Source organism: Gorilla gorilla, chromosome 16 (assembly GCF_029281585.2).
Source record: "Gorilla gorilla gorilla isolate KB3781 chromosome 16, NHGRI_mGorGor1-v2.1_pri, whole genome shotgun sequence".
NCBI lineage: Eukaryota > Metazoa > Chordata > Mammalia > Primates > Hominidae > Gorilla > Gorilla gorilla.
In genome coordinates, this window is record NC_073240.2 from 69,460,950 (window position 1) to 69,488,383 (window position 27,434).

At 49.6% G+C, this 27,434-nt stretch overlaps 1 protein-coding gene across 6 annotated transcripts in view; it reads left to right on the top strand.

The window, feature by feature from the left end:
* The window catches only part of CORO2B (coronin 2B), a 215,245-nt gene that overhangs the window by 116,309 nt on the left and 71,502 nt on the right, over positions 1–27,434 (top strand). For 5 of the 6 annotated variants that reach the window (XM_063698656.1, XM_063698655.1, XM_063698657.1 and 2 more), the window contains one exon: positions 16,675–16,875. In XM_063698656.1, the coding sequence (XP_063554726.1) occupies positions 16,675–16,875 (201 nt within the window). Of the gene's footprint in view, positions 1–13,001; positions 13,090–16,674; positions 16,876–27,434 lie in introns of those variants that run through there. The other variant, XM_019011202.4, reaches the window with a different exon arrangement.

Genomic DNA, 27,434 nt, shown 5'->3' on the forward strand with positions numbered 1-27,434 from the left:
AGTACAACACTAAGCGTGAAATACATTAAAATATGTAACATATCTCTTTATCCGTTTTGTAACAAGGGAATAGAAACAGGTGAGTCAAGGGACTTTACAATAGCTACATGTATTAAGCCCATGGTATGAGCAAAGTAATGTTACAGTCACTGTACATGTATTTTCTTTTAATCCCCACATCAGCTCCATGAGGAGGCACCATTATTATCACCACAGTTGATGGACAAATGGGGCCCCAAAAGGTAGATCCACTTGCTCATGACAGAGCAACAGAGAAAGGCCTTTTCCCAGGGCTTATCCTGCCTCCTCCGGAGTCTACATGGACTCACCCAGCCTCTCCATTCATTCCCTGAGGCTAAGCATTGCTGGGTACAAGAGGCTTTCTGCTGAGAGGGATGCCCTCAGTTTCCCATGTGATGTGGAAGATAAGGCAAGCTGGGGAAAGGGCAGGATGAGAATGTGGGAGGGAGGGACCACTGGGTCTCCTGGGACACATGTGCCATTTGCCTCCAGATGGGGCAGGGAGAAATCAATTGTAATTGGACAGCAGAGATGCTGTAACTTTATTCAGAGTTAGCAGAGGAGAGCCAGGAAGGTGAGACCAGCAAGGTCTGCTGGGGGAGCCATGGGATCATGCTGGGGAGTGCTGAATGTATCTTGCAGTTTTGCAAAGTTGTTGCCCCCTCAGTGGGGCTGCTCCACATTGGAAATTCTGGAGTAGTTCTGAATGAGTCAATGTCTGAGAAAAGCATTTAGATCAGAAGTTCAGGAGAATAATTGGAAAGGCTCCATTGCAGGTCTGCTGTGTGTGGTTGTCAGAGTTGTGCCCTGCACAAAGGCACCTGGCAGGGGGTAAGTGGGGGCTGAAATCCAGTCCACATTCCACTCACTGAGCCTGGAGCTGATTCTGTTGGAGGAAGAGGCGCCTTTCTCTATTCTCACAAAAGTGCCCTGTGGACTGGAGTGGTCCTGACGCAGCGGAAGAGGTGAGGAGAGAGACTTTATCCCCAGAGGCAGATTTACAGAGGCCAGACTATGCCAGTGGTTTGGTACTCAGGCAACCAAAGCTTTGACTTTCACAGAAACCAGGAGGGCCCAAACAAAGAGCCCAGGTGCTGGGGATGAAACGATGTGCAGGGAAAGGCTATGCACTAAGCAGCTCCCAGGCCTTCTGAATGTCCTTATGAAATGGTCAGGGGACCAGCAGGAGGGTCAGTGACACGAGCAGCCTCAGTAGGGGTCAGATCAGGAGGACTTGGATGAGGCTGAGACAGAAGCTAATTGAGAACCCTGACCTCATGACTGGGACCCAACTCGCTGTGGAGTCAGGAGCTTGGGCTCTTAAACCAGCATGTGTGTGTGTGTGTGTGTGTGTCTGTGTGTGTGTGTTGTGTGCATACACACGCACTATGTCTAAGTGGACACCTTGAAGGAAAAGCACCCCAGTAGAAAGAGTCCTTTAAAAACCAGGAATCCAAAAGGATAGGTAATGCCCCTGCCAGAGGCACCCTGCCCTGGAGGAGTTGCCTGATGCCATGTTCTGTCACCCAGCATTGCCATTATGTTGGAAGGGAAAAGGGAGGGTGCTGGTGTTTGCTCAGTGTCCACCAGGCACCGTGCCAGATGTTCTGCATCTATTACCTCGTTTTCCTCTCCACCCCTCTTCCTCGTGGTTTCTGTAGCAATGACAGCATTCAGTGGAATAAAGAAAGAAAAAGAGGGAAAAAATCTCCTTTCAAGGCTCAGCAGTGTTGCTGGACCCAGGGGATGCTGTGTGGGGTGGTCGTGTGCAACGGGCAGTATGAACTTGATTATCGCTCCCCCTGACCTAAGTGGTCATTGTTATCATCCCCTGAGCTGTGCAACTTTTCCGGCAACTGCATGGCAGGCACAGGCAGCTGCATCAGCACACCCCAAGGAACTGTGCTGAGGGATGAGAGAAAACCTCGAAACGAAATGGTTTTCTTTGTTCCTGGCAGGGGCAGGCCTGCTAGGCTTGGGTGGGGCTCTGTGGTCTCTGGGCCTCCTTAAAATAGCAAAGTTCTTTGCTGTGGGGTCAGAGAGACCTCATGGGGACAGGTCACAGGCAGTGTTCAAAGACTCAGAGATCTACTACCCTGTTCCTTTTCTTCTTTATTTCCATCAGTTGGAATGCTTTAGGCTGCGAGTAACAAAGAAAGCCAACCAAGACTGACTCAAGCTGTAGGATTTTCATGGTTTTTCAAACAAGAGTTGCGGAGGAAGGAGGTCCTAGGTTTGGTCAGTGGCTCCACAGTGCCATCAAGGACCCAGGCCTCTTCTGTCCTTGTGGTCTGTCTTCTCATCATTTTGGCCTTTTGGTTGTAGGCTTGTTACCTCTTGGCCACAAAATGGGTGCCAGAGCGCCAGGATTTACATCCTCAAATGCAAGCAAAGGCAGGAAGCCGTGTGTGTGCCAGTATGCCAAGAAAGAACTTTTCTTATGTCTCTCTCCTCTTACTGAGACAAAAATCCTTCTCAGAAGCCCCCTAGTGGACTTCCTCCTAGGTCTCACTGGCCAGAACTGGGTCTTGGACCCTCTCCCAAGGGTGAGGGGTGTTCCCGTGGTAGTGCAGGGTGGTTGGGGAGGGGGGTGCTGGGAATGGCAGGTACGAGTCCAGTCAGCAGATCTGCCTGCCTCCCTTCTCCAGGAGCTTGTCCCAGTGCTCCCAGGGAACACCTGGATGGCCGGGCTCTGCAGTGGTGCTTAACTCCCCATGTCCCCCAAAGGCCAGCCACTTGCCCGTCAGTGGGTTATGGATAGTCTCCATGTATAGGGCATTGTGAGGAAGACCAAGAGGGTGGAGACTGTCCTGAGAAGGAGGCAGTGTTGCCCCCATTTTTATAGATAAGATCTCGAGCTCCAAAATGTTTATGAACTTGTCTAGGGCTTGTTATACATTTTGTAACATTTTACAGATGAGAACACAAGCTCCAAAAAGTTAATGAACTTGTCCAGTAGATACCTAGTAAGTGGTGGTGCTAGGATTTAAACCTGTGTCTGTCTGTGAAGCCATCCTCTGTTTGGCCCACTTTGGAACAGTGTCCTGTCTCCTTCCAGAATCTCAGCCAGGAAGTCGGCAACCTTTAGACTTCCTGTGCATTCCAGCTCTCAGAGCTGACACCAGGGCCCAGCTTACAGCCTCCGGGAGAAGTTAATCTCAACACGTGTAAAGAGAACCAACCAACCCTGAAGTACACACCGGGTGCCAGGGGCCAGGGTGGCAGCCAGGAAATGCTGCAGGTGTTCAGGGGACGGTAGGTCCCTGGGGATGGGATGGTCACAGACCCCGTGGGGCCAATTCGTTTACCTCTTGACATCAGCAGCTACACCAGAGAAGGTGCTGACACCTGCACAAAGACAGCCCCTCCTGAGCTGCCAGGAGGAGATGCTCCTGGCAGTCAGTGTAAATAGGCTGCTGGAATGGCCCCGGATGGCCACCAGGGAGGGCCACATGCCATCCCTCAGCATCGCTGGAGCGGGTTCTCTCTTGGTTGCTGGCAACAGATTCTGTTGACCTTTAGGGAGGCAGGGCTAGAGAGTGACTAGCAGCCAGGCCTCCCAGGCTCCCAGGCCTCTCAGATGCCTGGAATTTCAGAGCTAGAAGGTACTCAGATTCCCGTTATCTTGACTGCTGCAGCGGGGTCTCTGGGATGGTGATGTGAGTGCCTCCTGCACCCGTGGCCCCCATGTGGCATAACTCCTTGGGCGCTATTCATCCACACGGCCCATCTGTGCAGGGTACAGCCTTCATGGTCTTAGCTGGCAGCCCTGACAACTTGGATGTGCAAAGAAGATACAAGTTTGTTTCCTCTGAAGCTTGTCTGGTGTCATCCAGGAGCCCCACCTGGTAGGTAGCAGTGATAAAACGCATTCAGCTCGGTCCAGTAGAGTTGTGATGGAGTCAGCCAGACAGGACTCTTCATTGGCTAACACGGAGAGACAGAAGTTGAGAAACATCCTCTCTCAACAATTCTGGCTCTTAAGATATTTTGTGGCTGCAGAATCCTATCTTGGATGTTGGAATGTGAATTTTTTTGAGTCCTGCTTTAACAGTCCGAACTCTCCCTGGATAATGGATGTCATTTGTTTATTTTTTAATTTTTGTGTTTTTTTGGAGACAGAGTCTTGCTCTGTCATCCAGGCTGGAGTGCAGTGGTGCTATCTTGGCTCACTGCATCCTCCACCTCCCTGGTTTAAGTGATTCTCATACCTCAGCCTCCTGAGTAGCTGGGACTATAGGTGCGCTCTAGCACGCTTGGCTAATTTTTCGTATTTTTAGTAGAGATGGGGTTTTGCCACGTTGGTCAGGCTGGTCTCAAACTCCTGACCTCAAGTGATCTGCCTGCCTTGGTCCCCCAAAGTGCTGGGATTACAGGCGTGAGCCACCACGCCCGGCCAATAAATGGATGTGAGTTAGGGAAGAGCAGGAAGGTTACACCTAGTAAATGCAGAACAGTGCACTAACATTATTTTAAAAATTATAATGATCCCCTTTACATTCCTCTCTGACCTCTTCTCCATCTCTCTTCCCTCCGCTTATGGCTTCTGCCTCTGCCACCAACTAGTGGTGCAATGTAGCCCACATTTAAACCCTTCAAGGGGAGGAGCTGGTTGGTTTAGCTGTCACCATTGAGTGTGGGTCACTTCTATGGAGCAGAGCTGTGTGCTGGACAGTCATGCGGAATGCTACACGACCACCTAGAATGAGGCGGCCTCCCTTGTGAATTGGGGGAACAGAGGGCATTGTAGGGGAACTGTTGGCCACAGATCCCAACAAGACTCCTCTTTCCTTGCTGGGTCCTAAATTAACTACTGGATTCTTTTTACAAGGCAGGGAGTGAGAGGTGGAGAACATCATGAGACAGTTATCACGGATGTTTTCAAACAAAAACCCATTGATTTCCTCAGTACCATTAAGTTTAATTTAAAAAAAAAGTTTCTGCTCTAGTTTCTAGACCCTCAGCTGGTGAGACCCCTTGAATTGTTTCCAAAGTCCAAGAGGAAATGGTTACTCCAACATACACACACACACACACTCCTTGGGGACAGCACAGGGTGAACAGTGCAAAGAATTTATCTCCAAGTAAGCTCTGTGCATGTGGCCTGGTATCTATTTCTTTATGGGCAAGTTGATTTACTACCCTTTTTTATACCCAAAATGATTAGCAGCAATATAAAGAACTTCAACTTCTCCTTTCTCATTTGGGGCACTGAGAGATGGGCTTCCTTTTACTCTAACAGAGATACTACAACGGAGCCAGCAGACCGTCCTTCTCTTCCGTGCCATCCCCTGGCTGTAATGTAGATAGATTATTTCTTGGGAAGGGGAAGGCCCATCACCAGTTACCACATTCCCCTGGGGACAGTTTATCAGTCCATCTTTTTCTGCATTGCCAGGTGACAGGGAGCAACGTCTTGGTCTGTGGGCCAGGGGCCAGGCCAGGCACTCTGAACATGGGATCCCGGTTATCCTGAGAGTTGGTCAGGGCATGTCACAGGCAGGGAGCCTCGGCAGTGGCAGCTATGCCTGGTATCTCCCCAGCTCAGCCTTTGGCCTTGACTATGAAACAGCCTTTTGAAAAAGTTGCTCAGCCTCACCTACCAAGAAGCCGGAGGCCATGAAGGAGGGTGTGAGAAGTAGGACCTGCTGTGGACAGAGAATAGGGCTGAAAACCAGAAGTCCTGGGTTTAACTCCACCAGCCTTTATTGAGCACTTGGTGTTTGCACGATCTTGTGCATGACAGTCTAGAAATGCAGAAGAAAGCCCTCGAGGGATGCATTAGGCCCAGTTCTTTTACTCACTCGCTGGCCGGCAGGGTGGTTGTCAGGGGCAAACCCAAAGCACTTTTGAAGGTGCAGATTGATTGATAAAATAATCTTTGTTGAGCAGTCACGGTTAGCAAAGCATGTTCACACACAGTATTATTTCACTGGATCCTCATAACTATCCTAGGACAAATATGAATTGTATCCATTTTTCTGATGGAGGAACTGGGAGGTAAAGGGACAGATGCAAAGTCACAGAGCTGAAGCTTCAGAGGGCCCAGTGCTCCTTGCAATGCCACTCAGGGACCAAAGTCTGGTTCCGGGACCAATAGCTTCAGCATCACCTGGCAACGTGTTAGGGATGCAGATTCTCGGGCCCCACCCTAGACTTCCTGAATCAGAAACTGTGGGCCTCAGCAATCTGTGTTTTCACAAGCCCACCGGGTAATTGTGATGCACCTGCAAGTTTGAGAAGCACTGAGCTGGAGAGTGATACCCAACTGAATCATCTATGTGAACCACCTGGACCACCACCGTGTTCAACCATAGATTCTCATTTGAGTCAAGGGTGGGGCCTGGGATTCTCCATTTCTAACCAGCTCCCAGGTAATGCCAGTGCTATTGGTCCACAGGCAGTCCATTGAACAGCAAAGATCCCAAACAGGAAGCACCTGGTGGGCTTGGTTAAAATGCACATTTCCTAGCTCATTCCCACAGTGTGTGATTCTGCAGGCTGGAAGTGGGGCCCGGGAGCCTGCATTTCCACAAACACTTCAGGTGATTCTGAGGCAGATGACCCGGGGCTCGCACTCCAAGGATCTGTTCCCCAGAGCTCGAGCTTGCAGACCATCCACCCTGGCCTCATTTTCAAAGGTTTTCCACCTTCACTCCTCTCCCCACTGGTCTTGAACCACCCATTTGATCCCCTGCCAGACTTTGGGCTAAGGGGGTGCAAGTTGGAGGCCATCTCTGAGCCAGCAGGGCCCTCAGTTCCTCAAAATAGGTCAGGAGTCTGGCACAGACCAGCCTCAGTGGCTGCAAATAGAAACCATCTGTTGGGCCTGTGTTTTGAGCTCCACCGCCCCTCTCTGCCTGGCCAGAGAAACACAGAACTCAGAACCCCAGTGGAGCGTGGATGCTTCCCTGAGTGGGTGGTATTCTGCCACCGCCTGCCCAGACAGACTCCCATGGGATCTGCCTGCAGGGGAGGGGTGGCAGCACCAGATTCTACCACCCCCAGGGCAGGAAGCTTGCAGTGTGGACCAGTCATCCAGAGACAAGTCACTCCTCCTCTCTGGGTCTATGAAATGAGAGGCTGGATTTAGTGGACCTGTGAGTCCTTTTCTGCTCTGGCAGGATACGGTTCCTTGAAAGCCTTTTTGTGTCAGGACCACATGGAGGAAAAGTTGGGCCCAGAGGAGGCAGACATTTCCTTTTCCTGGCTCTCTGTGCAGAGTGAATATTGTGGGATCTGGTCCTGCAAATAGGGGGATGGACAAGGTTTGTGATCTGGAGCTCCAACGGGACTCTTGTAGGCCTTGAGGCAAAGAGTTGGGTTGCTCTTCCTTGTCCCTGCCCTCCTATTCCTTCCCTCACTCGTATATTTATCAAGATGATGTTAAGCCCAGTGGTAAGCCTGGAAAAATAAGGAGGAATGAGGTGCAGTCCCTGCCCTCAACAGCAGCCAGGATAATTGAGGAGCAGACAAGTAAAGGAGAGACCTCGGTGACAGCTCTGAATCAGATCCCAGCTCCTCCACTTCAGTGACCTGGACAAACCCAGACGCATCTGGAAATGGGAATAATAATTGTACCTATTTCTCAGGGTTATTTTAAGGACTGCAGGATATGATGAATGTAAAATGCTTAGCTCATCGTAAGCACTAAACACACGTTGGCTGCTGTTAGTGTGATGAGCCAGGAGCAAGGGGAGCACAGCATGGAATCCGGGGGCCTCAGAAGACTTCCCAGTGACCATCCTGGGGGAGGTAGGAAGCTGTCTTGAAGAGAATGAGGCAGAGGAAGCGCCAGCCTTCTCCTTACATGTCCGGCCTTGTTCACCAGAGCAGGAAAGGCTGCAGGGATTCAGGGCAGAGGCCTGGTGTAGAATAGACCGTGTCTCCAGCTGGGCTTGCATTGGGTGGTGGATGCATGCTGCGTATCCTCCCCTCTAGAGACTGTTGAGAAGGCGCCATCCCAGCCCTGCCTGTTCCCACTTGGCTTAGATCCACTCCCTGATAGCATGAGGGAGGCAGGACAGAGCTGGGTGGCGAGGAGGAATTCCAATTTCCTGGGTGAGAAGAATGAGGGGCTTGCCCAAGGGGCCCTGTGAGTTGGTAGAACTGTCCTGGAACCCAAGAATTCCATGTTTGTCAGAGATTCAGAGAAAGACAGTGGAGTGACTCCAAATCACAGCCTTCCTAAGTCCCTGTACACCCCACCCAGGAACTTCCAGGTGTGGAGGTTTGGATTGATTCTTTTCTTCCAGGATTTAGGACTTTTAGTAGCTAATTGATGACTTTTAGGAGCTAATTAATGTCTTTTCTCCGAGTGCTGTCCAATGCAACACACTGCAGTGATGGAAATGCTCTGTAATCTCTGCTGTCCCATATGGTAGCCACTAGCCACATGTGCCTATTGAGCACTTGATATGTGGTTAGTCTAACTGAGGAGGAGTTTTCAATTTAATTTTAATTAATCTGAATTTAAGCAGCTGCATGTGGCTAGTAGCTACCATACAGGACAGTGCAGTTTTAGCCTACTCTAAGATGCACAGGCAAGAGCAGATACTCCCAAATGTTGGTTCCACAGATACATGCCTTCACGACACACTCCTCAGATGATTCTGATGCATAATCAAGTTTGGAAATGGTCAGGGCAGGGGTCTGAGAGACGCTATGCTGAGAGAAATGGCACAGTTCATGCACCTCCCATTGTCTGTTTGGCTTTCTCATTTTACAAAGGAGGACACTGAAGCCTGGAGTCCACTGGGAATTACTGCCCAGGCTGGCGAGCCCCTCGGGACTGTAGGCTGGTTCCCTCTGCTCCTCCAGTATGGAAACATGTGCTGTGTTCCTCCTGTGTGTCCAGCTTTCCCGGGTGGAGGGGGAACAGATGATCAGCTCTCGCTCACGACCCAGAATGCTTTGGATGAGATGGAGCAGTTGGTAACGGTGTCTTTCCTTCATGACAGTGCCATACTATTTTCTCTTGTGTTCTCATGTTCCATCCTCATACAGATTCCAGGACCTAGGTCAGTTGATACCCACATATCACAGAAGAGGACACTGAGCCTGGAGAAGGAAGGCGGCTTGTCCCAGGTCACATAGCTAGAGACCAAACTAGATGGAAAGTGCCAGTCTTTCTCTGACAGCACATGACCCAGGAGTGGCTCTGCCACATATTCTGATGGGCTGCCCCATGGGAGCTACCAGGGCAGATCTGAGAGTTCTCCTGGGCTCCCCACATTACACAGCTCTTTCCCAGGGGGCTTCCTCCCAGCCCTTTGATGTGAATATAGCCACATTGCCCCCTCACCTGAGTCAGAAACTAAAAAAACTGCTCTCTTACATTTTTGTGTTCCACTTAAAAACTAAATTTTGCTCATGTCATCATCTAGAAAATGCACCCGCTGGCCACAATAAATCATTTTTGAGATCCGAGGACAGGACACAATTTGCTTCCACGTGGAGTGTACATAGTGATTATCTCAGAGGGGAAAAAAAGCCATCCTACATTTCTTGAGAGGCTATAAGGGCCATTCAGCTGCAAAATGAATACTTTTTCCTTCCGGGCCCTCCCCATCTGGGAGGGAGACCAGGATGGCCCTGGGCCCAGAGAGAGGCTGCCAGGGAGCAGGCCCAGCAGCTGTGCACATCTGGAATCCAGAACCTCTCCCTCCCTCCTCCTGACCCTCAGCCCAGCCCAGCCCGCCCTGTCCTCCTCCTCCTGGCAAAGCCTGACCTCCCCAAGTAAACATTTGATTATTTGAAGTCAGAGACTCCCTCACAGGAGAAGGAGAGAGGGTAGAGCTAGTGTTGAGCAAGCACCCATCCTGGGCCAGACACTTTGCCAAGCAATTTGTGTTTGGTCACTTCATTGTATCCAGTGAGCTGGATGACATTATTCTCATTTTACAGTTAAGGAAACTGATATTCAGACAGGTTGAGTAGGTAGTCCAAAGTCATACAACTAACAAGTAGCAGAGCCAAGATGGAAACCACTGGATTCTTTCTGACTCCTAAAACTCTTCCTGCTACAGTTTCTTTACACTTTTGTGTAGGGCCCTGTATTTATGGAGCTACTGGGGAGGGGTAAGAGTTGAGGTGGAGAGGCTGAAGGAGGAGAAGATGTGTGTTGTATTGGAAAGAGCAGTAGACTAAGAGTCAGAAGTTCTTGGCTGAAGTCTTGGCTACACCATTTTGATAGCTTGTGACTTTGGACAAGTCTCTTTTAACTCCTCCATGAGCCACACAGACACTCTGTGTTGTAAATGGGATTGTAGCACCTGCCTAGTTCTGCCCGCTGGACAGCAGTGGGGCTGACAGAGGTGGTGTCTGGAGAGGATCATGACTGCGGGTGGGCTTTTCAGGGTGGTTCTGCAGGCACTGGCCCCTTGCTGATTCTGTGCCGTCAACAGCAAGGGACTCACTAGGCCTCAGCCTGACAGCAGTACTGGGTTCAGAGGTGTTGGTATTCTGGTGATGAGGAGCCTAATGGAGACAGGGCTGCGTGACCAGAAGGAAGAACATGGTAGAGGAAGGGCTCATGAGGGAGGGTAAGGACCAGACCCTCATCCTGTGGGCAGGGCAGCACATCAGCCTGAAAATAAAATGCAAAACCTCAGCAGGCTGAAGTCACAGCCTTGGGGTGAGGTTCCTGAAGGAGGCACCTCCTTGTGCTTGACCTTGGCTCTTGCCCCCCTACCATACTGAGAGATGATTCAGCCAGAGTCACTATGAGGCTCAGCTATAAGGGAGCCCTGAACCTGGCATGGAGTGGGGTGGGGCTATGCAGGGGCCAGAAGGAGTTGGATGATCTGGTAACTTAAAAACCACTAACTGGAGAAAGAAAACATGCATATCTAAAGCTTGAAATAAGTGCCAAAAGCATTAATCAGCTCTGTGGGACACCCTAAAAGGAGGTGGCTATTGCCATGTAAGAGCTGTTGTCATTCAGGGTCACAGCAACCCAACTGGGGTAGGGGAATATAAAAGAGGAAGGCCCCCAGCCAGGGTGGCAGAACCAAGGTGGTAGACCCCAAAACTCCTTTCTGTTCCAACATGATGTCTTTAATAAAGTAGAGGAACTCTATTATCTCAGGGCTGGAAGGCGATCTAATTCCATTCACTGTTCCACATCGTCCTTAATCGGAGGTCATCCACCTAAATCTTGAACCCCCCCAGGGATGGGAAGCTCACTACCTATCAAGGTAGCTTCTTTTTCCAAGTTAGGCAGCTCTAACCATTAAGAAAGTCCTTTCTTTTACAGAGTTCAAAACCAATCTTGAAAACCAATCTCAAAACCAATATGTCCCAGTCTTGCGCCTTGTGCTCATTGGTCCTAAAAGATTCAAAGAGAGTGTGTTCTGCTCTCACTAGAATCAGTCGGGGGGAATCTACCAGGATCTGGGCAGGGCTTTAAGGGTAAAGGCAAAGGGCCAGATTTTCAGGTCACCTCTTGGCCGCCCCCACCGATTTCCCTTTGAGGTCTGGGCACCTCCCCCGGTTACAGCCTCGGCAAGGCCTCCTCTCTCTGGCAGAGTAGGGAGGAGTCTTTTCTGTTCCCTGCCTGCACACCCATGCATCTGACCTCACAGTGAGGTCAGCTCCTTAGTAATGCATGTCCTTCTGCAGACACCCAGCTTTGGCCCACAGTGTGTACTCGTGCCTGGCCTGGCCTTCCAGCCTCTGTCCATCACCTTCCAGAACAAACCCTTGGCACTGGCCAGGTGGCCTCCTCACTGCCAACAGCCAGACCAGGTGTGTGCTCACACATTCCCCCTGCCCTCTCCTCTCCTTTCGCATGCTTTACCAAAGCCAAGTAACTGATAATGGAGACATAGTAACCTGAATCAAATCAAGGCCTTAGACCTAACTCTTAAAGTTTACAAGGGATACAGGAACAACTTTGGCATTGCCCTGAAGCATCATGAGACAAATCATTGGAATGTTTTATAAGATGACTGACAACTGACCTGGTATCTTCCAAAAGGCAATGCTATTTAAAAAAAAAAAGGTGATAGGAGTATTCTAGGTTAAAGAAGGCAAAAGAGAGATCACAACCAAATGCAACACATGAACCTAGGTTTCACTGAATCCTAGGTCAGAAACTAAAATAGCTGTAAAAGGCATTGGGGGGAAATTTAAACACGGGCTGGGCATTACATGGTACTGAGGAATGGTCAGTTTTCTCAGATGCGATGATGGTGATGTGCTAAGGAAATTGCCGTCCTTTGTAGGAAATGCATGCTGAAGTAATGAGGAGGCAGGAGTCATGATTTTTGCAAGTTCTTTTCCTGTAATTCCACAGAAGTAGAAAGAAAGAGAAGGGCTGGGGTAGAGGAGGAGGAGCAACTGGTGCTTGGAGCAGCAAAGTGTCTTTCCCAAGGTCAGTAGGAGTCTGAATGGGGAGCGGAGCCAGGACTGCAGACTCCCAGCTCAGGGTTCTGTGTGAACACTTACGCATAGGTTCACGTGGAGTGGAGCTCCACGCCCAGGGATGTGGAGCCATTGATCAACAGCAGCCCCTGACCTCCCTTCCCCTGGCCCTTTCAAAGGCCCAGCAGAGAGAATCTCCATGGAGATCCAGTCCCAGCCTACCAGCCACAGTGGAGAGGCCAGCCCAGGCTTGCTGAGAGACAGACACTCTCCATTCTTTCCAGGAAGCAGGCCTGCCTCATTCTAGGGCCTGCCCAGGCCCATCCCCGGGGAACACGCTGAGTGGGAGAACATGCCTGCTCACCCCGAGCCTGAGCGCTGTGGTCCCCCAGGATGCAGCATCCAGCTCAGAAGTGCTAGCTGGGCTGTGGGGGCAACAGGAGATGGGTAAGGAGTCACTCAAGAGACCACAAGTGTGCCCACCAGAGCCTTCACCACAGATGCCGCCTTCCTGTGTCTACACGCTGAGGACTGGGGAGCTGGGGATTTGGGGGAGAGAGGAAAGAAGGGCAGAGAGTGGGAGGAAGCAGAAGGAGCAGGGAAAAGGAGAAGGGGGAGGGTGGACGAGGAAGAGGTGAAGTCAGATGGGAAAACAGGCACAGAAACTGCGGGCCGCTGAGCGCTCCACCTGGGGAACCTGGGGTAAGTGTGGACTTTGCTGGGTGGGCTCAGGAGAGCCTATCAGGTCAGCATGTCCTGTGCTGGGCATATGACAGGCAGCTTGGCATTGGCTCCTCCCAAGCCCTTGGAGGTGATGGGGATGATTAGCCACCTTTATTTTTTATTTATTTTTTTGAGACAGGGTTCGGCACTGTCGCCCAGGTGGTAGTGCAGTGGTGCAACTCAGCTCACTGCAACCTCCACCTCCCAGGCTCAAGCCATCCTCCCACCTCAGCCTCCCAAGTAGCTGAGACTATAGGCGTGTACCACTATGCCTGGCTAACTTCGTGTGTTTTTGGTATAGAGACAGGGTTCTGCTATGTTGCTCAGGCTAGTGTCTCCAATGCTTGGGTTCAAGCGATCTGTCCGCCTCAGCCTCCCAAGGTGCTGGGATTACAAGAGTGACTCACCTCACCCAGCCTAGCCTATTTTTTTTTTTTTTTTTTTTTTGAGACGGAGTCTCATTCTGTTGCCCAGGCTGGAGTGCAGTGGCGCGATCTCGGCTCACTGCAACCTCTGCCGTCTGGGTTCAAGCAATTCTCCTGCTTCAGCCTCCCGACTAGCTGGGATTACAGGTGCCTGCCACCATGCCTGCTATCCTCTTTAATATGGGAGTAGATGGAGCTGGCATAGAGAGGTTAAGTGATTTGCCCAAGTCACACAGCAGGGTTGGGATTTGAATCTAGGTGTGCGTGGCTTCCAGTCCGGTTCTTGTGACCCTTCCCCTTGTACCCCAGGGAGAGCCTGCGGTGACGTCTGCACTGGGAAAAGCAGAGAACTGGGCACTCAGTCTAGAAACAGGCCTTGTGCAGACCATCCCCGGTGCCCAGCCACGGGCTGTGCTGGGGTTGGAGACAGAACTTGCCATCCCTTTGGCTCCCTGAGCCTCAGGTTCTGGTGGATGCTGAACTGTGTCATCTGTCTCCCCACTAGGCTGGGCTCCCTTCATGGATGGGCTGGGCCTGCCACGAGGCCAGTTACCCAGCAGGTCTCCCCATGGCCTCCACGACTCACCTAGGCTGCCTGGGAAAAGTGCAAACTGGTCTTCAGTCTTTCAGAAGACCCTGGTATCACTTCCTGCCATCACAGAGCAGCGCTCCACCCCCAGGATGGGAGAGGCTAGGACAAGCTCTAGACTAGGAGCCCAGGGAGAGGCGCCGGCTGTCTGCGGATTCTGAGAAGGTCACTGTGGACTATGTAGATCAGAGTGAGTCGGGCCTTGAAGGCTGAGGGTTGGCTGCACAGAGAAGACATTCCAGGCTAGAATTGCACAGCAAGGAACAGGAGGTTGGAGTGACCAAGCTCAACACCTCCTTTCTCTTCTGTGGAAACTGTGGCATCGAGAATGTTCTGCATGGAAAAGACAGAGAAATACCTGGTGTTCTCACTTCAGATTAAACTTTTGCCAGGTCCACCAACCACCCATACTGTATTTTTCATACTGTATTTTTCTTTGAATTGATTCACTTTTTAAAACTTAGCCTCATTAGCGGTAGTATCTGTGAAATCATGGATTTGGCATGCAAGTTATATTTTTTCTAAAGCAATTTAAAATAAACACATGACTGGCTAAAATTAACTTCATCTCTGTAACCATGTAAAGGACCACCTGGGACCCCACTTTGGGAATAGTTGGTGTCCTGATGAGGAGCCAGTGCTTGGGGAAGGGAGAGCCTTGCCTGCAGTCACATAGTCAGCTTGGGGAGGGGAGGAGAGAGGCTGGCCTGAGGTCACACAGCCTGGGGAGGAGAGGGGAAGGCCTTGCCTCAGGTCACACAGTCAGCCTGGGGAGGGGAAAGGGCAGTGACCCACCAGCCTCCCATCCAATGCTCCTGACTCTCCAGCATGACTTTATCCAGACAGTCTGGAGCAGAACTCAGGAAAGAGAGACGGCAAGTGGGACAGGGACACAGCATGGGCAAAGGCAGGGAAGTAGGGAGGAGCGGAGAGCAGGGAGACTGGCCCTGTGGGTTGGAGGGCAACCTTGGGAAGTGGAGAAGAGGCAGTGGAGAGGCAGGGGTTGGGGCCCAGACTGCTGGTGGAAGAGAATTTGCTTGAAGGTGAGGAATCTTCCCTGGGATTCTCCTTCTGGATTCTGAACTTCTTCCTTCAATAAAGAGGACTTTGTGACTTAGCTCCTGGCTTGATTTAAATCAAATGCAGGCCAGGCGGCACCGTGGCTCACACCTGTAATCCCAGCACTTTGGGAGGCCGAGTCAGATGGATCACCTGAGGTCAGGAGTTCAAGACCAGCATGGCCAACATGGTGAAATCTGTCTCTACTAAAAATGCAAAAATTAGCAGGGCGTGGTGGTGGGCCCCTGTAATCCCAGCTACTTAGGAGGCTGAGGTGGGAGAATCACTTGAACCTGGGAGACGGAGGTTCCAGTGAGCCGAGATCGCACCATTGCCCTCCAGCCTGGGTGACAGCCCCGTCTCAAAAACAAACAAACAAAAAGAAAAAACCAAAAAAAAAAACAACTACAAAGTATATCAGTTACAACAGGCTAGGATATGCTGTAATAACAAATTAACTCCAAAATCTTAGCGGCTTATAACAAAAGTTTGTCACTCGTGCAAAGTCCGCTATGGATTCTGTAAGTGCTCCAAGACAGCAACGCCTCATGTAGTGACTCAGCAATCCAGATTGCTTTAATCATGTGCTTTGTCATCGCGTGAGACTCTCCAGTTGTGATGGAAAAGTACTGATTCCTGGGTTCCATCCTCAAAATATTGGATTCAGTAGGTCTAGATTGGGACCCAGTAATCAGCATTTCTTATAAATGACATAGGAAGCTCAGAGACTTCCCCAACCCCAGATGACTTTGATACAGGTGATCTGTGGGCCACATGCTGAGAAACCTTGCTCCAAAGGGTAATCTGGCATAGGAGGAGTCTTGGATTTCCAGTCAGGAGACCTATGTTCATGGCCCTACTTAGCTGTGTAGCCTTGGACAAGTCACTTAACCTCTCTGTGCCTGATGATATGATGATAATATCCAGGACTCAGAGATTTATGAGGGTGTACCTGTGGATTAGAAACACTAGAGAATCCGAGGGGATGACAGTGGATGGGGGGTTGCCTTCTTGCACGTGGAGAGACATCTCCCCGCCCCACTCCTGCTGTGGGCCCTGTCCTCAATCTTGGTCAACACTGGCCTCTGCTGTCCGCATCTCCCATGCTGAACCGAGCACAGTTCCAGATACTCAGGAGGGAGTCTGTATGTGTTCTTGCTTTGCTCTATCACATGATAGGTTCCTGGGTAGTAAAAGGACCCTGCAGCCTTTCTAGAAAGTGGGAGTGGGCATGTGTACCAAAAGCTCCTATGCCAATCTTTGTTCTTGTAAGACTTTATTAAAAGATGAAACCCACTAGAACGGGCTGGGCGTATGAGTGTGCCCTGAATTCTTGGATGCTTCTTCCTTTCCATCTCTTCCTGACAGGGGACCCAGGGCCTGCTCACCTGCTGCACCTCTGAGCCGCAGCTTCCATCCCCCAAGAGCCCAGCCCAGGCCTTTCATGGCACAGGGCCCAGCCTGACCCTTGTCTCTCCTGGCCCCTCACAGATGTCCTGGCGTCCGCAATACCGTAGCTCCAAGTTCCGGAATGTCTACGGGAAGGTGGCCAACCGGGAGCACTGCTTCGATGGGATCCCCATCACCAAGAATGTGCATGACAACCACTTCTGTGCCGTCAACACCCGCTTCCTGGCCATCGTCACCGAGAGCGCAGGGGGCGGCTCCTTCCTCGTCATCCCCCTGGAGCAGGTAGGTGGCCTCTACCTTCACTCCAGCTGCAGCTCCAGGGCAGAGAGGAGCCCTCCTTGGTCTCTCTTAGGCCTGTTGACCCTACTTCTCTCTGAGTTCCCACCTTTTACTTCCTCATCAAGCATCTAGTGGCTATGCCTTCTTTAGGGTTTTCCTGAGATTCAACAGAACAAGTGCAGGACCTGGATCCAGGAGACCTGAGATCTCTTTCCAGAGCTTGCCTAAAGGTATGCACTTGGACAAGCCACTCCCTTGGTGTACATAAGGTTCCATTCCCTGAGGGAGTGGAACACTCTGATCTCCAAGACCAAGTCTAGCTCTACCACTCTGTGTCCTGAGTGTCCTCTTGGTTTGGAGCCGGAAGGGATGAGGACCCAGCCATAGGTATTATACATTGAGCATCTGCAAAAATTATACAATTTTTTTTTTTTTTGAGATGGAGTCTTGCTCTGTCGTCCAGGCTGAAGTTCAATGGCGCGATCTCGGCTCACTGCAACCTCTGCCTCCCAGGTTCAAGCGATTCTCCTGCCTCAGCCTCCCGAGAAGCTGGGATTGCAGGCACGTGCCACCACGCCCAGCTAATTTTTGTATTTTTAGTAGAGATGGGGTTTCACCATGTTGGTCAGGCTGGTCTCGAAATCCTGACGTCAGGTGATCTGCCCACCTTGGCCTCCCAAAGTGCTGGGATTACAGGCATGAGCCACTGCACCTGGCCCACTCATTTTTTTTTAATTGCTCTCTACTGAGAGACTGGAAATAATTTACCTTCTTCCCCATCCCCCACCTCCTATCTAAAGATTTTCCCCTTTCTGCAGCTGCTTACGTGAATATAACAGATTAAATCTGCAAAACCTAGATCATGAAATTTTTAAGCCATAGCCATTCAGGCGGAGTCCCCAGAGGCCCGTGGGAGGTCACGCGCTTCAGGGAAAGTGCTTGCTGTCAGTCCCACTTGTTTATGGCTGAGTTCCCCCTTCCCAGCCTGACTCATCCCCACTCCCACCCTCCGCCAAATCGCTCAGGGGGAGGAAGAGGTGCATGTGGAAGGAAGCCTTGGTTCTCAAAATTCACTGTCAGCTGGTGGTGGAGGATGGATTTTTCCAGTCTCTCCTACCCACAGTGGGGGAGCACAGATTTGGAAAAGGCTTAGACCAGATCTTCCTCTCCATCAGAGGGGCAGCTGCAGGGACACTGAGGACACAGCCTGATGCACAGAGAGGTCCAAGGAGCATGCACTTGATGGTGGGAGGTCTGGGTTCTGCACTTGCCAGACTTGGGACTGTGTGCATGTCACTTCGCCTCTCTGACCCTTATTTTCCTGTAATGGTAAAAGCAGGATCAGAAATCCTCCTCTGCCTACATCTGTCATGTTGGCCTTAAGTGAGATAATAGATGTGAAGCTCCTAGTGAACCACACAACATGTTAAGGATGTTTGGTTACTTTTTTGGGAAAGTTATCCACTATGCTGGTCAACTTGGCAAAGGCTCACAGCAGCTCTAACACATTCGGAAGGATCCTCAAATGCAGCTTCCCTTCCCTCCTGAATCAGATGGCCTCCGATCACTGTTGCCTCAGGCACGCACTCAGCTCCATCCATCCAGGCCTGCAGATCCCCAGGAACATGTGGGCTGGTTCTTACTGAGGCTCAAACCTATCGACAGCACCCTGCCATGCTCCACTTTAGGCTCACAGGGGTCAAAAAGCAATACCTCACATCATGACAAAAATTAATTCCAGATGCATTAAAGATCTAAACATTTAAAATAAGAAAAGCTACAAGTGTATTAGAGGAAAATGGAGTGCATGTTTAAAATCATGAGATGAAGAAAGGCTTCCTAAGAAAGCCAGGAATCCCCCAAATCATAAAGGAAATGAATAGGTTAGAATAAATTTTTAAAAGATAGTTTCTGTACTACAATGAGGCACCTAAACAAAATGAAAACTCAAGCCACATACTTGACTACAATATTTGCAATATATAATAGACAAAGTATTCCTGTGAAGAATATATAAAGAGTTCCAGAAAAATTAACAAGAAAAAGAACCCGACCGGGCACGGTGGCTCACGTCTGTAATCCTAGCACTTTGGGAGGCCAAGGCAGGCAGATCACCTGAGGTCGAGAGTTTGAGGCTAGCCTGACCAACATGGAGAAACTCCGTCTCTACTAAAAATACAAAATTAGCCAGGCATGGTGGCACATGCCTGTAATTCCAGCTGCTCTGGAGGCTGAGGCAGGAGAATCGCTTGAACCTGGGAGGCGGGGGTTGTGGTGAGCTGAGATTGTGCCATTGCACTCCAGCCTGGGCAACAAGATCGAAACTCCATCTCAAAAAAAGAAAGAAGGGACTGGGGCCAGGTGCCATGGCTCACGCCTGTAATCCCAACACTTTGGGAGGTCAAGGCAGGAAGATCACTTAACCCCAGGAGTTTGAGACCAGTCTGGGCAACATAGTGAGGCCCTGAGACCCTGTTTCTACAAATTAAAAAAAAAAAAAGAAAAAAATTAGCCGAGCATGGTGGCTTGCCCTGAAGTCCCAGCTACTTGGGAGGCTGAGGTGGGAGCATTGCTTGAACCCAGGAATTGGAGGCTGCAGTGAGCTATGATCACTCCCCTGCACTCCAGCCTGGGCAACGGAGAAAGATCCTGTCTCTCAAAAAAAAAAAAAAAAAAAAAAAGAGTCTGGGCATGGTGGCTCACGCCTGTAATCCCAGCACTTTGGGAGGCCGAGGTGGGTGGATCACCTGAGTTTAGGAGTTTGAAACCAGCCTGACCAATATGGTGAAATCCCGCCTCTACTAAAAATACAAAAATTAGCTGGGCATGATGGCATGCGCCTGTAGTCCCAGCTACTTGGGAGGCTGAGACAGGAGAATTGCTTGAACCCGGGAGGCGGAGGTTGCAGTGGGCGAGATTGCGCTACTGCACTCCAGCCTGGGCGACAGAACAAGATTCCAGCTAAAAAAAAAAAAAAAAAAAAAAGAAAGAAACAAAAGGCCGGGTGCAGTGGCTCACGCCTGTAATCCCAGCACTTTGGGAGGCAGAGGCGGGTGGATCACAAGGTCATGAGATCAAGACCATCCTGGCTAACATGGTGAAACCCTGTCTCTACTAAACATACAAAAACAAAATTAGTCAGGTCTGGTGGCGGGCGCCTGTAGTCCCAGCTACTTGGGAGGCTGAGGTGGGAGAATGGTGTGAACCCAGGAGGCGGAGCTTGCAGTGAGCCAAGATTGTGCCAGTGCACTCCAGCCTGGGCCACAGAGCGAGACTCCGTCTCAAAAAAAAGAAAGAAAGAAAGAGAGAGAGAGAGAAAGGAAGAAAGGCAAAAGATATGAATAAGCAATTCACAGAAGGCAAAATATATATTTTAACCTACTAATTGGAAAAGATTTAAAAGAGTAATAATCATCAATATTGCCAAAGGTGTGAGAGAGCAGGTGCTCAAATACACTCTTCGTAAGATGTAAATGAGGCAAGTTGGCAATTTCTACTAATATTTAAAGATGCATGTCTACTGACCTAGCAATTCCACTCTAGGAATTCATCCTACAGAACTATTCTCAAGTGTATTTAAAAAATATGTGTGCAGCATTTTTTAGTACTCGATTATTTTTACAAGCCTCAATTTTTAAATTATATTCAACAAAAATAAAGTTTCTCTGTCAAATTGCTTAAACGTTTCTAAACGCTTCCTCTCAATTTCTGTAATGGTAACAAAATGTTTTACACTGTCAGTAGCACTGGTCTGGAATATGATCACACTTTGTAAACACTTCATGGACAGCAGAAAAGAACGTGCTCTTTACAGAGTTTGTCTCTCTATATATAGAAATATGCTATATATATACATATAAGGTGTATTTGATATATATCTTTTTTCAACTTTATTTGTTCATGTGCTGTAATATATTTTATTTAACTTGATTAATCATGGACTCATTGTGATGACTCACAGTACCAATTGATTTCTGTTGTTTTCTCTCATTTCAAGAAGTTTTCACTTTACATGAGTACTGAGTGATTGTGTAGCAATTTTATGATAGTGAAAGGTTGGAAACAACCTGCAGGTCCATCATTAAGGAAATGGGGTAAACAAATTAGGGAAGAGCCACACAAAGGGACACTATGCAGTCATTAAAATGATGCTGTAGAGCAGTCTCATTCTCCAGCGTTCAGTCTCAGGATCACTTTCCACTCTTGATTATTGAGGATCCCAAAGAACTTTTGTTTATGTGGGTTATATCTGTCAATATTTAGCATATTCAAAATAAAAATGAAGGAATTTTAAAATATGTATTTATTAACTTGCATAATGATAAGTCTATTTCATGTTCTCCTGAAAAACATATTTTTATTAAAAATAACTTTTTTTAAGGCAAAAAAGTTAATGAGAAGAATGGCATCATTTTACACTTTTGCAAATCTCTTTAATATATGTCTGGCTTATTAGAAGACAGCTGGCTGGCTTTGCATATCACACATTATGCAGCCTTTGGAAAACCCCACTATACACTCAAGAGAGAGAATGAGAGTGAAGTGGCAGACAATGTCTTATTATTAGGAAAATACTTTTGACCCAATGGACTGCATTAAATGGTCTCGGGGATCTCCAGAGGTCCCCAGACCATACACTGAGGACCAGCGATGCAAAGTAATATTTAACAAGAGAAAACTATTTATATGATACACTGTTATGTGAAGAAATGCAATATACGATTAATCACATTAAAAATATCTATCCCCTGTAATCCCAGCACTTTGGGAGGCCGAGGCGGGCTGATCACCCGAGGTTAGGAGTTCAAGACCAGCCTGACCAACATGGAGAAACCCCGTCTCTACTAAAAATACAAAATTAGCGGGGTATGATGGCAGGTGCCTGTAATCCCAGCTACTCAGGAAGCTGAGGCAGGAGAATTGAAGGCGGGGAGGTTGCGGTGAGCTGAGGTCGCGCCACTGCTCTCCAGCCTGGGCAACAAGAGCGAAACTCTGTCTTAAAAAAAAAAAAAAAAAAAAAAAAAAAAAGAGACATTCCTGGCCAACATGGTGAAACCCCCGTCTCCACTAAAAATACAAAACTTGGCTGGGCGTGATGGTGCGTGCCTGTAATCCCAGCTACTTGGGAGGCTGAGGCAGGAGCATCGCTTAAACCTGGGAGCCGGAGGTTGTAGTGAGCCAAAATCGCGCAACTGCGCTCCAGCTTGGCGACAGAGTGAGATTCCGTCTCAAAAACGAAAACTATCTATTTACCTATCTGGAAGCGACTGAAAAAATATACATCAAATGTCAAAAGTTGTTATCTCCCAAGTATTGGGACCATGAGTGCTCTTTAATTTTCTTTTCCCTTAGCTATATGATCTAAATTTCTTACAATGAGTACTTAACGTTTTGTACTTTAGAAAAAATAAAGGCAATTCGCTGATGTGAAGAGGGAGCCCCTGAAGTTTCAGAGGCCCTACAGGCCGGAGAGGGGCTCAGTGCAGGGTGTGCACTGGGTAAAGACGAGGGGCCCCATCCGCTAAGTTTGCCTGCTGCCCTCTGGTCAGATGAATGTCTTCATCTGCCTTGAACATCAGCCCTCTCTTATGTATGTTGCAAATGTTTCCTCCCAGAGTAACACCTGAATATGGGCTTGCGGTTGAAAGTTCAAACAGAACTGCAGGACCCATAGTGAAGGCATGGCGAGGGGTGGCGTGGGTTACTGACTCCGTGGGAGGGTGAGGCAGCTCCTTGATCTGCGAGGCTCAAGTAGTTTGAGGCAGGACCCCGAGTCTGGGGACTATGGGACGCAGGGTCCCGCCTCCAAAGCGGGATGACTTAGGTATTGGAGCCAGCGCCGGCTTCCCCTGCCGCCCAAGCCATGGCCGTCCTTCTACCGCCCCCTGTGGTCAGGGCTGGGCCTGCAGGCGTGGGACAGCCTCTAGGTTGGTGCAGGGGGTGCGGGGAGAGGGAGGCAGTCAGGCCCAATGCGGAACCCTTCGTTGATCTGGCAGCGGTGGAGATGTTATTCCACACTAGCCGATTTTCTAGGAAGGAAAAGGGTCAGATTATTTTAGCTCCAGTTTTCACCCCCTCAGTTTGATAGAAATTTCCCTGAAAACAGTTTCCTGTATTCAATACAAACACAGAAAAGATTTGGGCCATTTCTTGGTGACTGCAAATCATCACTTTGAGCGTTAGTTATAAGCTATTAATTCATGGTGGGACAGTCTTGTCCCTACGCTGAATGGCTCCAGATTTTTGTCTTGAGCAAACAGCAGGCCGCAGAGAATTGTCTCAGTTCTTCTCTAAGTTTTTTCCCTCCGCTATCCAGCATATCCTCTCATTCCTTGCTTGCTTTTCTGAGAGATTTGGACCAGAAGAGAATAGCACCTGCCCAGGATCCCCAAATCCCTGCCCCGAGGCCACACCTCCTGAGGGAGGCTCAGAACCTTCCACAGAGCTTTTCTCTCCTTGCTCCATTTTCTTCAAAGCCAGCTTGCTTGAGATTTCCATATTTATGATTAAAAATTCTTCTGCAGAGTAGGAAGCCGTGTCTACAACAACTACAAACAACAACCGCGAAGATGCTTTGCCTTTGTACAGCACTCTCGAGTTCCAGCAAACTCTATGTTCATTGATCCTCTCAGCAGGTGGGTACAGCCATCCCCACCTCACACTTGGGGAAGCTGAGACGGCACAGCCGGGCATACAGTATGGACCCCAAGCCAGCTCACTTATTTCTGAATCCATGATTCTTTCCACCACCCATGATGCTGGTAAACAGATAAGTTCTGGCTGGCAGATCTCGAAGGAGTGGCTCTGTCTTCCTCAGGTCTCTTATTCAGGCTGCCATTGTGAAGGCCAGTGCCTGTTTTTTCCCCTAGTTAACATTCAGCTGCCAGCTCTCTGGAGTGGAATGTTAAGCTGCAGATGGGGGAGCAATCAGCACCCTGATTGCCTGGCACAGCTGGAGGGGCCTTATGAATATTCCAGAGAGCAGGCACTGTGCCCAGCAGCCTGATTAACCACTGGGGCCTCCCCAGGGGCACCACCCCTTTCCTGCTGCACTTCACCCGGACTGCCTGCCACCTCCAGATCCAGGCCACAGGAAGAACAGGGCTAGAAACAGAGCTACCTCCTACCCCAACTGGCACCTGGCAGAAAGAGAAGAAACCCGGCCTAGATATCAAGAGTCTGGGTTCTCCCTATAACCCAGCCATTCTCAGTCCCAGCTGTACACCGGGTCTCTGGGGCTGGGATGGTGCATTCTCCTTCCCCACCACAGTAGTGTGGCCTGAGGAGCTTTTGAGGATCTAACATACCTGCTCTGTTTGAATCTCACCTCAAGTTCTATGATGAAAGTATACTTATTCTCCTCTTTTTACAGATAAAGAAACAGAGGCTCGGAAAAGTCAAGTAACTCCTTTAAGACTGCACAGCCCACAAGTAGCAGAGTCAGAATTTAGCCCAGGGCTCTCCCAGTCGTGTGCCTGCCCACCTTACAGAGGTTTAGAGGGAAGCATTTCTATAAATGTGCCTTGTATTGCTATTGCTGCCATTTGGATGTCTTAGAGGATTTCCTTGAACATTAATTCAACCAACACTTTCTTACACCTCTCTGATGAGCTGACACCCCATGTGTCCATCTCTTTTGGAAGCCGAGAGAGTAGATGTTTCCAAACTCCATACAAGTGCAGCAGATCTTGGGGAAGCTTACTCTCTGAAGGAATGAAGCAACAATTCCAGTTGGCAAGGAGAGGCAGGGGTGGGGTCCTGGAGCAGCGGTCCAGACAAGATAGCATCACTCCAGCGGTCAGGAGGCAAAATTGGCCCACCGACCCACCCATTCATCCAACAGATGGGTATTGAATGCCTGCTAGGTTTCAGTCAGAGTTCCTGGACCGAAAAGGAAGCAGTAAACAAGACCAAGTCTTGACCACCTGGAGTTTGTAGTCCAATTGGCTACCTCTCTTGGACCTAGAGCCCCCAAGGGTGGGAAACTTGTCTGGTTTGCACAGGGGCTGGCTCACAGTAGATCCTCAGCCAAGGGGCCATTGGGCTGACCTATGGCCAAGTCACAGAGGCGGGTGCCCGTCTGCTCTGAGATGGGGTCTCTTCTTTGCTGATCCTGGCAGCCCGTCCCCACCAGATCCTAGGCAGAATGCAGCACCCTACAGGGGCTGCCCAGACTGAAAGGGGCTGCATCCTCCCCTGAAAGCCCTTAGAACGATATTGCATGGCCCAGCTGGTCTTAACTCTGGAGTTGAATCTAGAAGTTGGTGGATCATTTAGCTCCATAGCTCACAGCATGTCTGAGGCCTAATATTAAAAGCAGGGTCAGGAGGAAAGGTGCCCAGCTCAGTACTGAGGACTGTAGTAAAATAATATTTTGTTTGCTTACCCAAAGCCTTCGTTCCCATTCCAGATTTCTGTAACACCCCATCACTCCCCCACAATCAGCACTGAGCTCCTCAAACCTTCTGTCCCCCAGAAAAAAAAAAAAAAAGCCTGAATCTTCATCACTGCTCTGCAGTGAGGTCTCCGCCTCTCCAAGGGAATTCAGAGAGCCTTTTCCAAATCCATTTTTCAGATCTTTCCTCAATCGTTCTTTGTTCTTCAAGCTGCCTTCCGCTTGGTGCAATTTGCATCTCAAAGCCCATGACAGCCTGAATGTACAGTAAGTGACTTTGGAAAAGGGAGGAGAATTGTGCTCTTAAAGAGAAAAGTCGCAACTTTATTTCATTTGTCTGAGGCTCGAGATTGACAGCTTGCTTTGTGTTTTTCCTTTTTTGGAAGAATGGCTGCTGATTTTTGAGGAAAGTGAAGGCGAGCCCTTCTGCAGAAATGGAAGTGTCGCTCTCTTATTTTATTACAAGGTTATGGGATGGGCGTTCTCTGGATTTGGAGTCCAGGGGGCCAGAGATGCAGCCTGGCTAGTGGGCATCATGGGAGGTCAAAGAATCCATCCCTCTCCCTTAGGCCTGGGTCTACAGCTGAGCTGTCTTCCTGGCTCCATTCCTCTCATTCCTTGCAGAGCCAGGGAGGCTGGAAATTACAGTAGCTGGTTCACTAGGACTCTGTGAAGTCAAGCCATGGGCCCTAACTCTGCCCAGAGGCATTGCCCTGGCCTCTGAAGCATCTGCCAGTCTGCTTGATCTGCTACCCATTTTCCTTCTAGGGCCTGGAGCCTCCCATACCTTTGGAAGTTGTAGCTCCACCCCTTAGCTGTGAAACCCTAGGCATCTAACATCTGTTTCTCAGTTTCCCTGTTTGTGAAATAATAATAGTGCATGTTTCTCAGGGTGCTGTGATGATTAAATAAGGTGCTGTGAAAAGGGTTTAGCACGTAGCCTGATGATTAAATAAGGTGCTGTAAAAAGCACTTAGCACGTAGCCTGGCCCATAGTACGTGCTAGTAAACGGGAGCCATGGTGATGCCAAGGACTGTTACCCATCTCCAGGCCACCCCATCCTAGCAATAGCCTGTTAGCTTTGGTGGGATTTGGAGCCTGTGGCCAGCAAGTGTGAGCCTTGTCTTTGGCCTTCCTGCTACTGTTGTCTGGCACAGTCCCTGAGTATGCCTAGCAGTGAGCTACCTCGAGGGGAAGGTACCCATAGGCAAGTCATTTTTGCCTAAAGGGGTACAGGGATGGTGGTGCAGGGTCTCCAGGGAGGCATGACTGAAGTGGCCATGCCAGGCTGGGTGCCTGGAGGTGGGGGATTCTAGGGAGGGTCCAGGGCTGCCATGGAGTCTGGTGGTGCCCCTCTCAAGCCAGCCTGCCTGTTTATCTGGAGTTGGACTGCCTGCCAGGGTTTAATGAGGGAAGGCATGTAAAGGTTTTACCACAGTGCCTGGCGTACAGCAAGTGCTCAACAAATCTGAGCTATATGTCTTCTATTATTAAAAGATCCAGGTTGGTGGGAGAAAACGGTGCTGGAATTGAGACGGAGGCTCCTTGGAGTCTAGCTGGCTCAGATGGAGGCACAGCCCCATTGAATGAGCATGAGCTCTGTGCTCTGAGCCAGGCTGAAGCCACACAGTCCTCACAGTCCATACCTCTCGCCGGCCCTCCTCCCCAGTGCCCCAATCCCAGTCTTACATTGACACAATGCCAGAGTCAGAGGGGACCCCAGGGATCATAGATTCCAAGCACCTTGTTGTGCCCACGACAAGTCCTGATCCCAAAAAGGAGAAGTGTCTTATCCAAGGTTGCATGACATGCCTGGACACCCTCTGGCCCCCTTCCCCAGAATCCTTGCCCTCAGCCACTTCTCAGAGTCCACACTCACATCTCCTAAGGTGTCGATGATAACAATGGCTTTCCTTTACTAAGGGAATTTGCATTTGGTTAAGATTAGGGTGAGATTTAAGGAGACCAGACTCCTGAGACCCAAAGGAATGTGTTGGTAATAGTGGAATTCCAGTCTGCAGGAGATCTGTCCACAAAGGGCGGCCATCCCCAAGCCCCTCAACAGGAGGCCAGGTAGAGACTTGCTGTTGTGTCTCATCTGAGCCTGTAGCTTTGGAAGCACCCTCATGTGTCAGTGACTCTCAGCACTTCAAGGAACAAAAATGA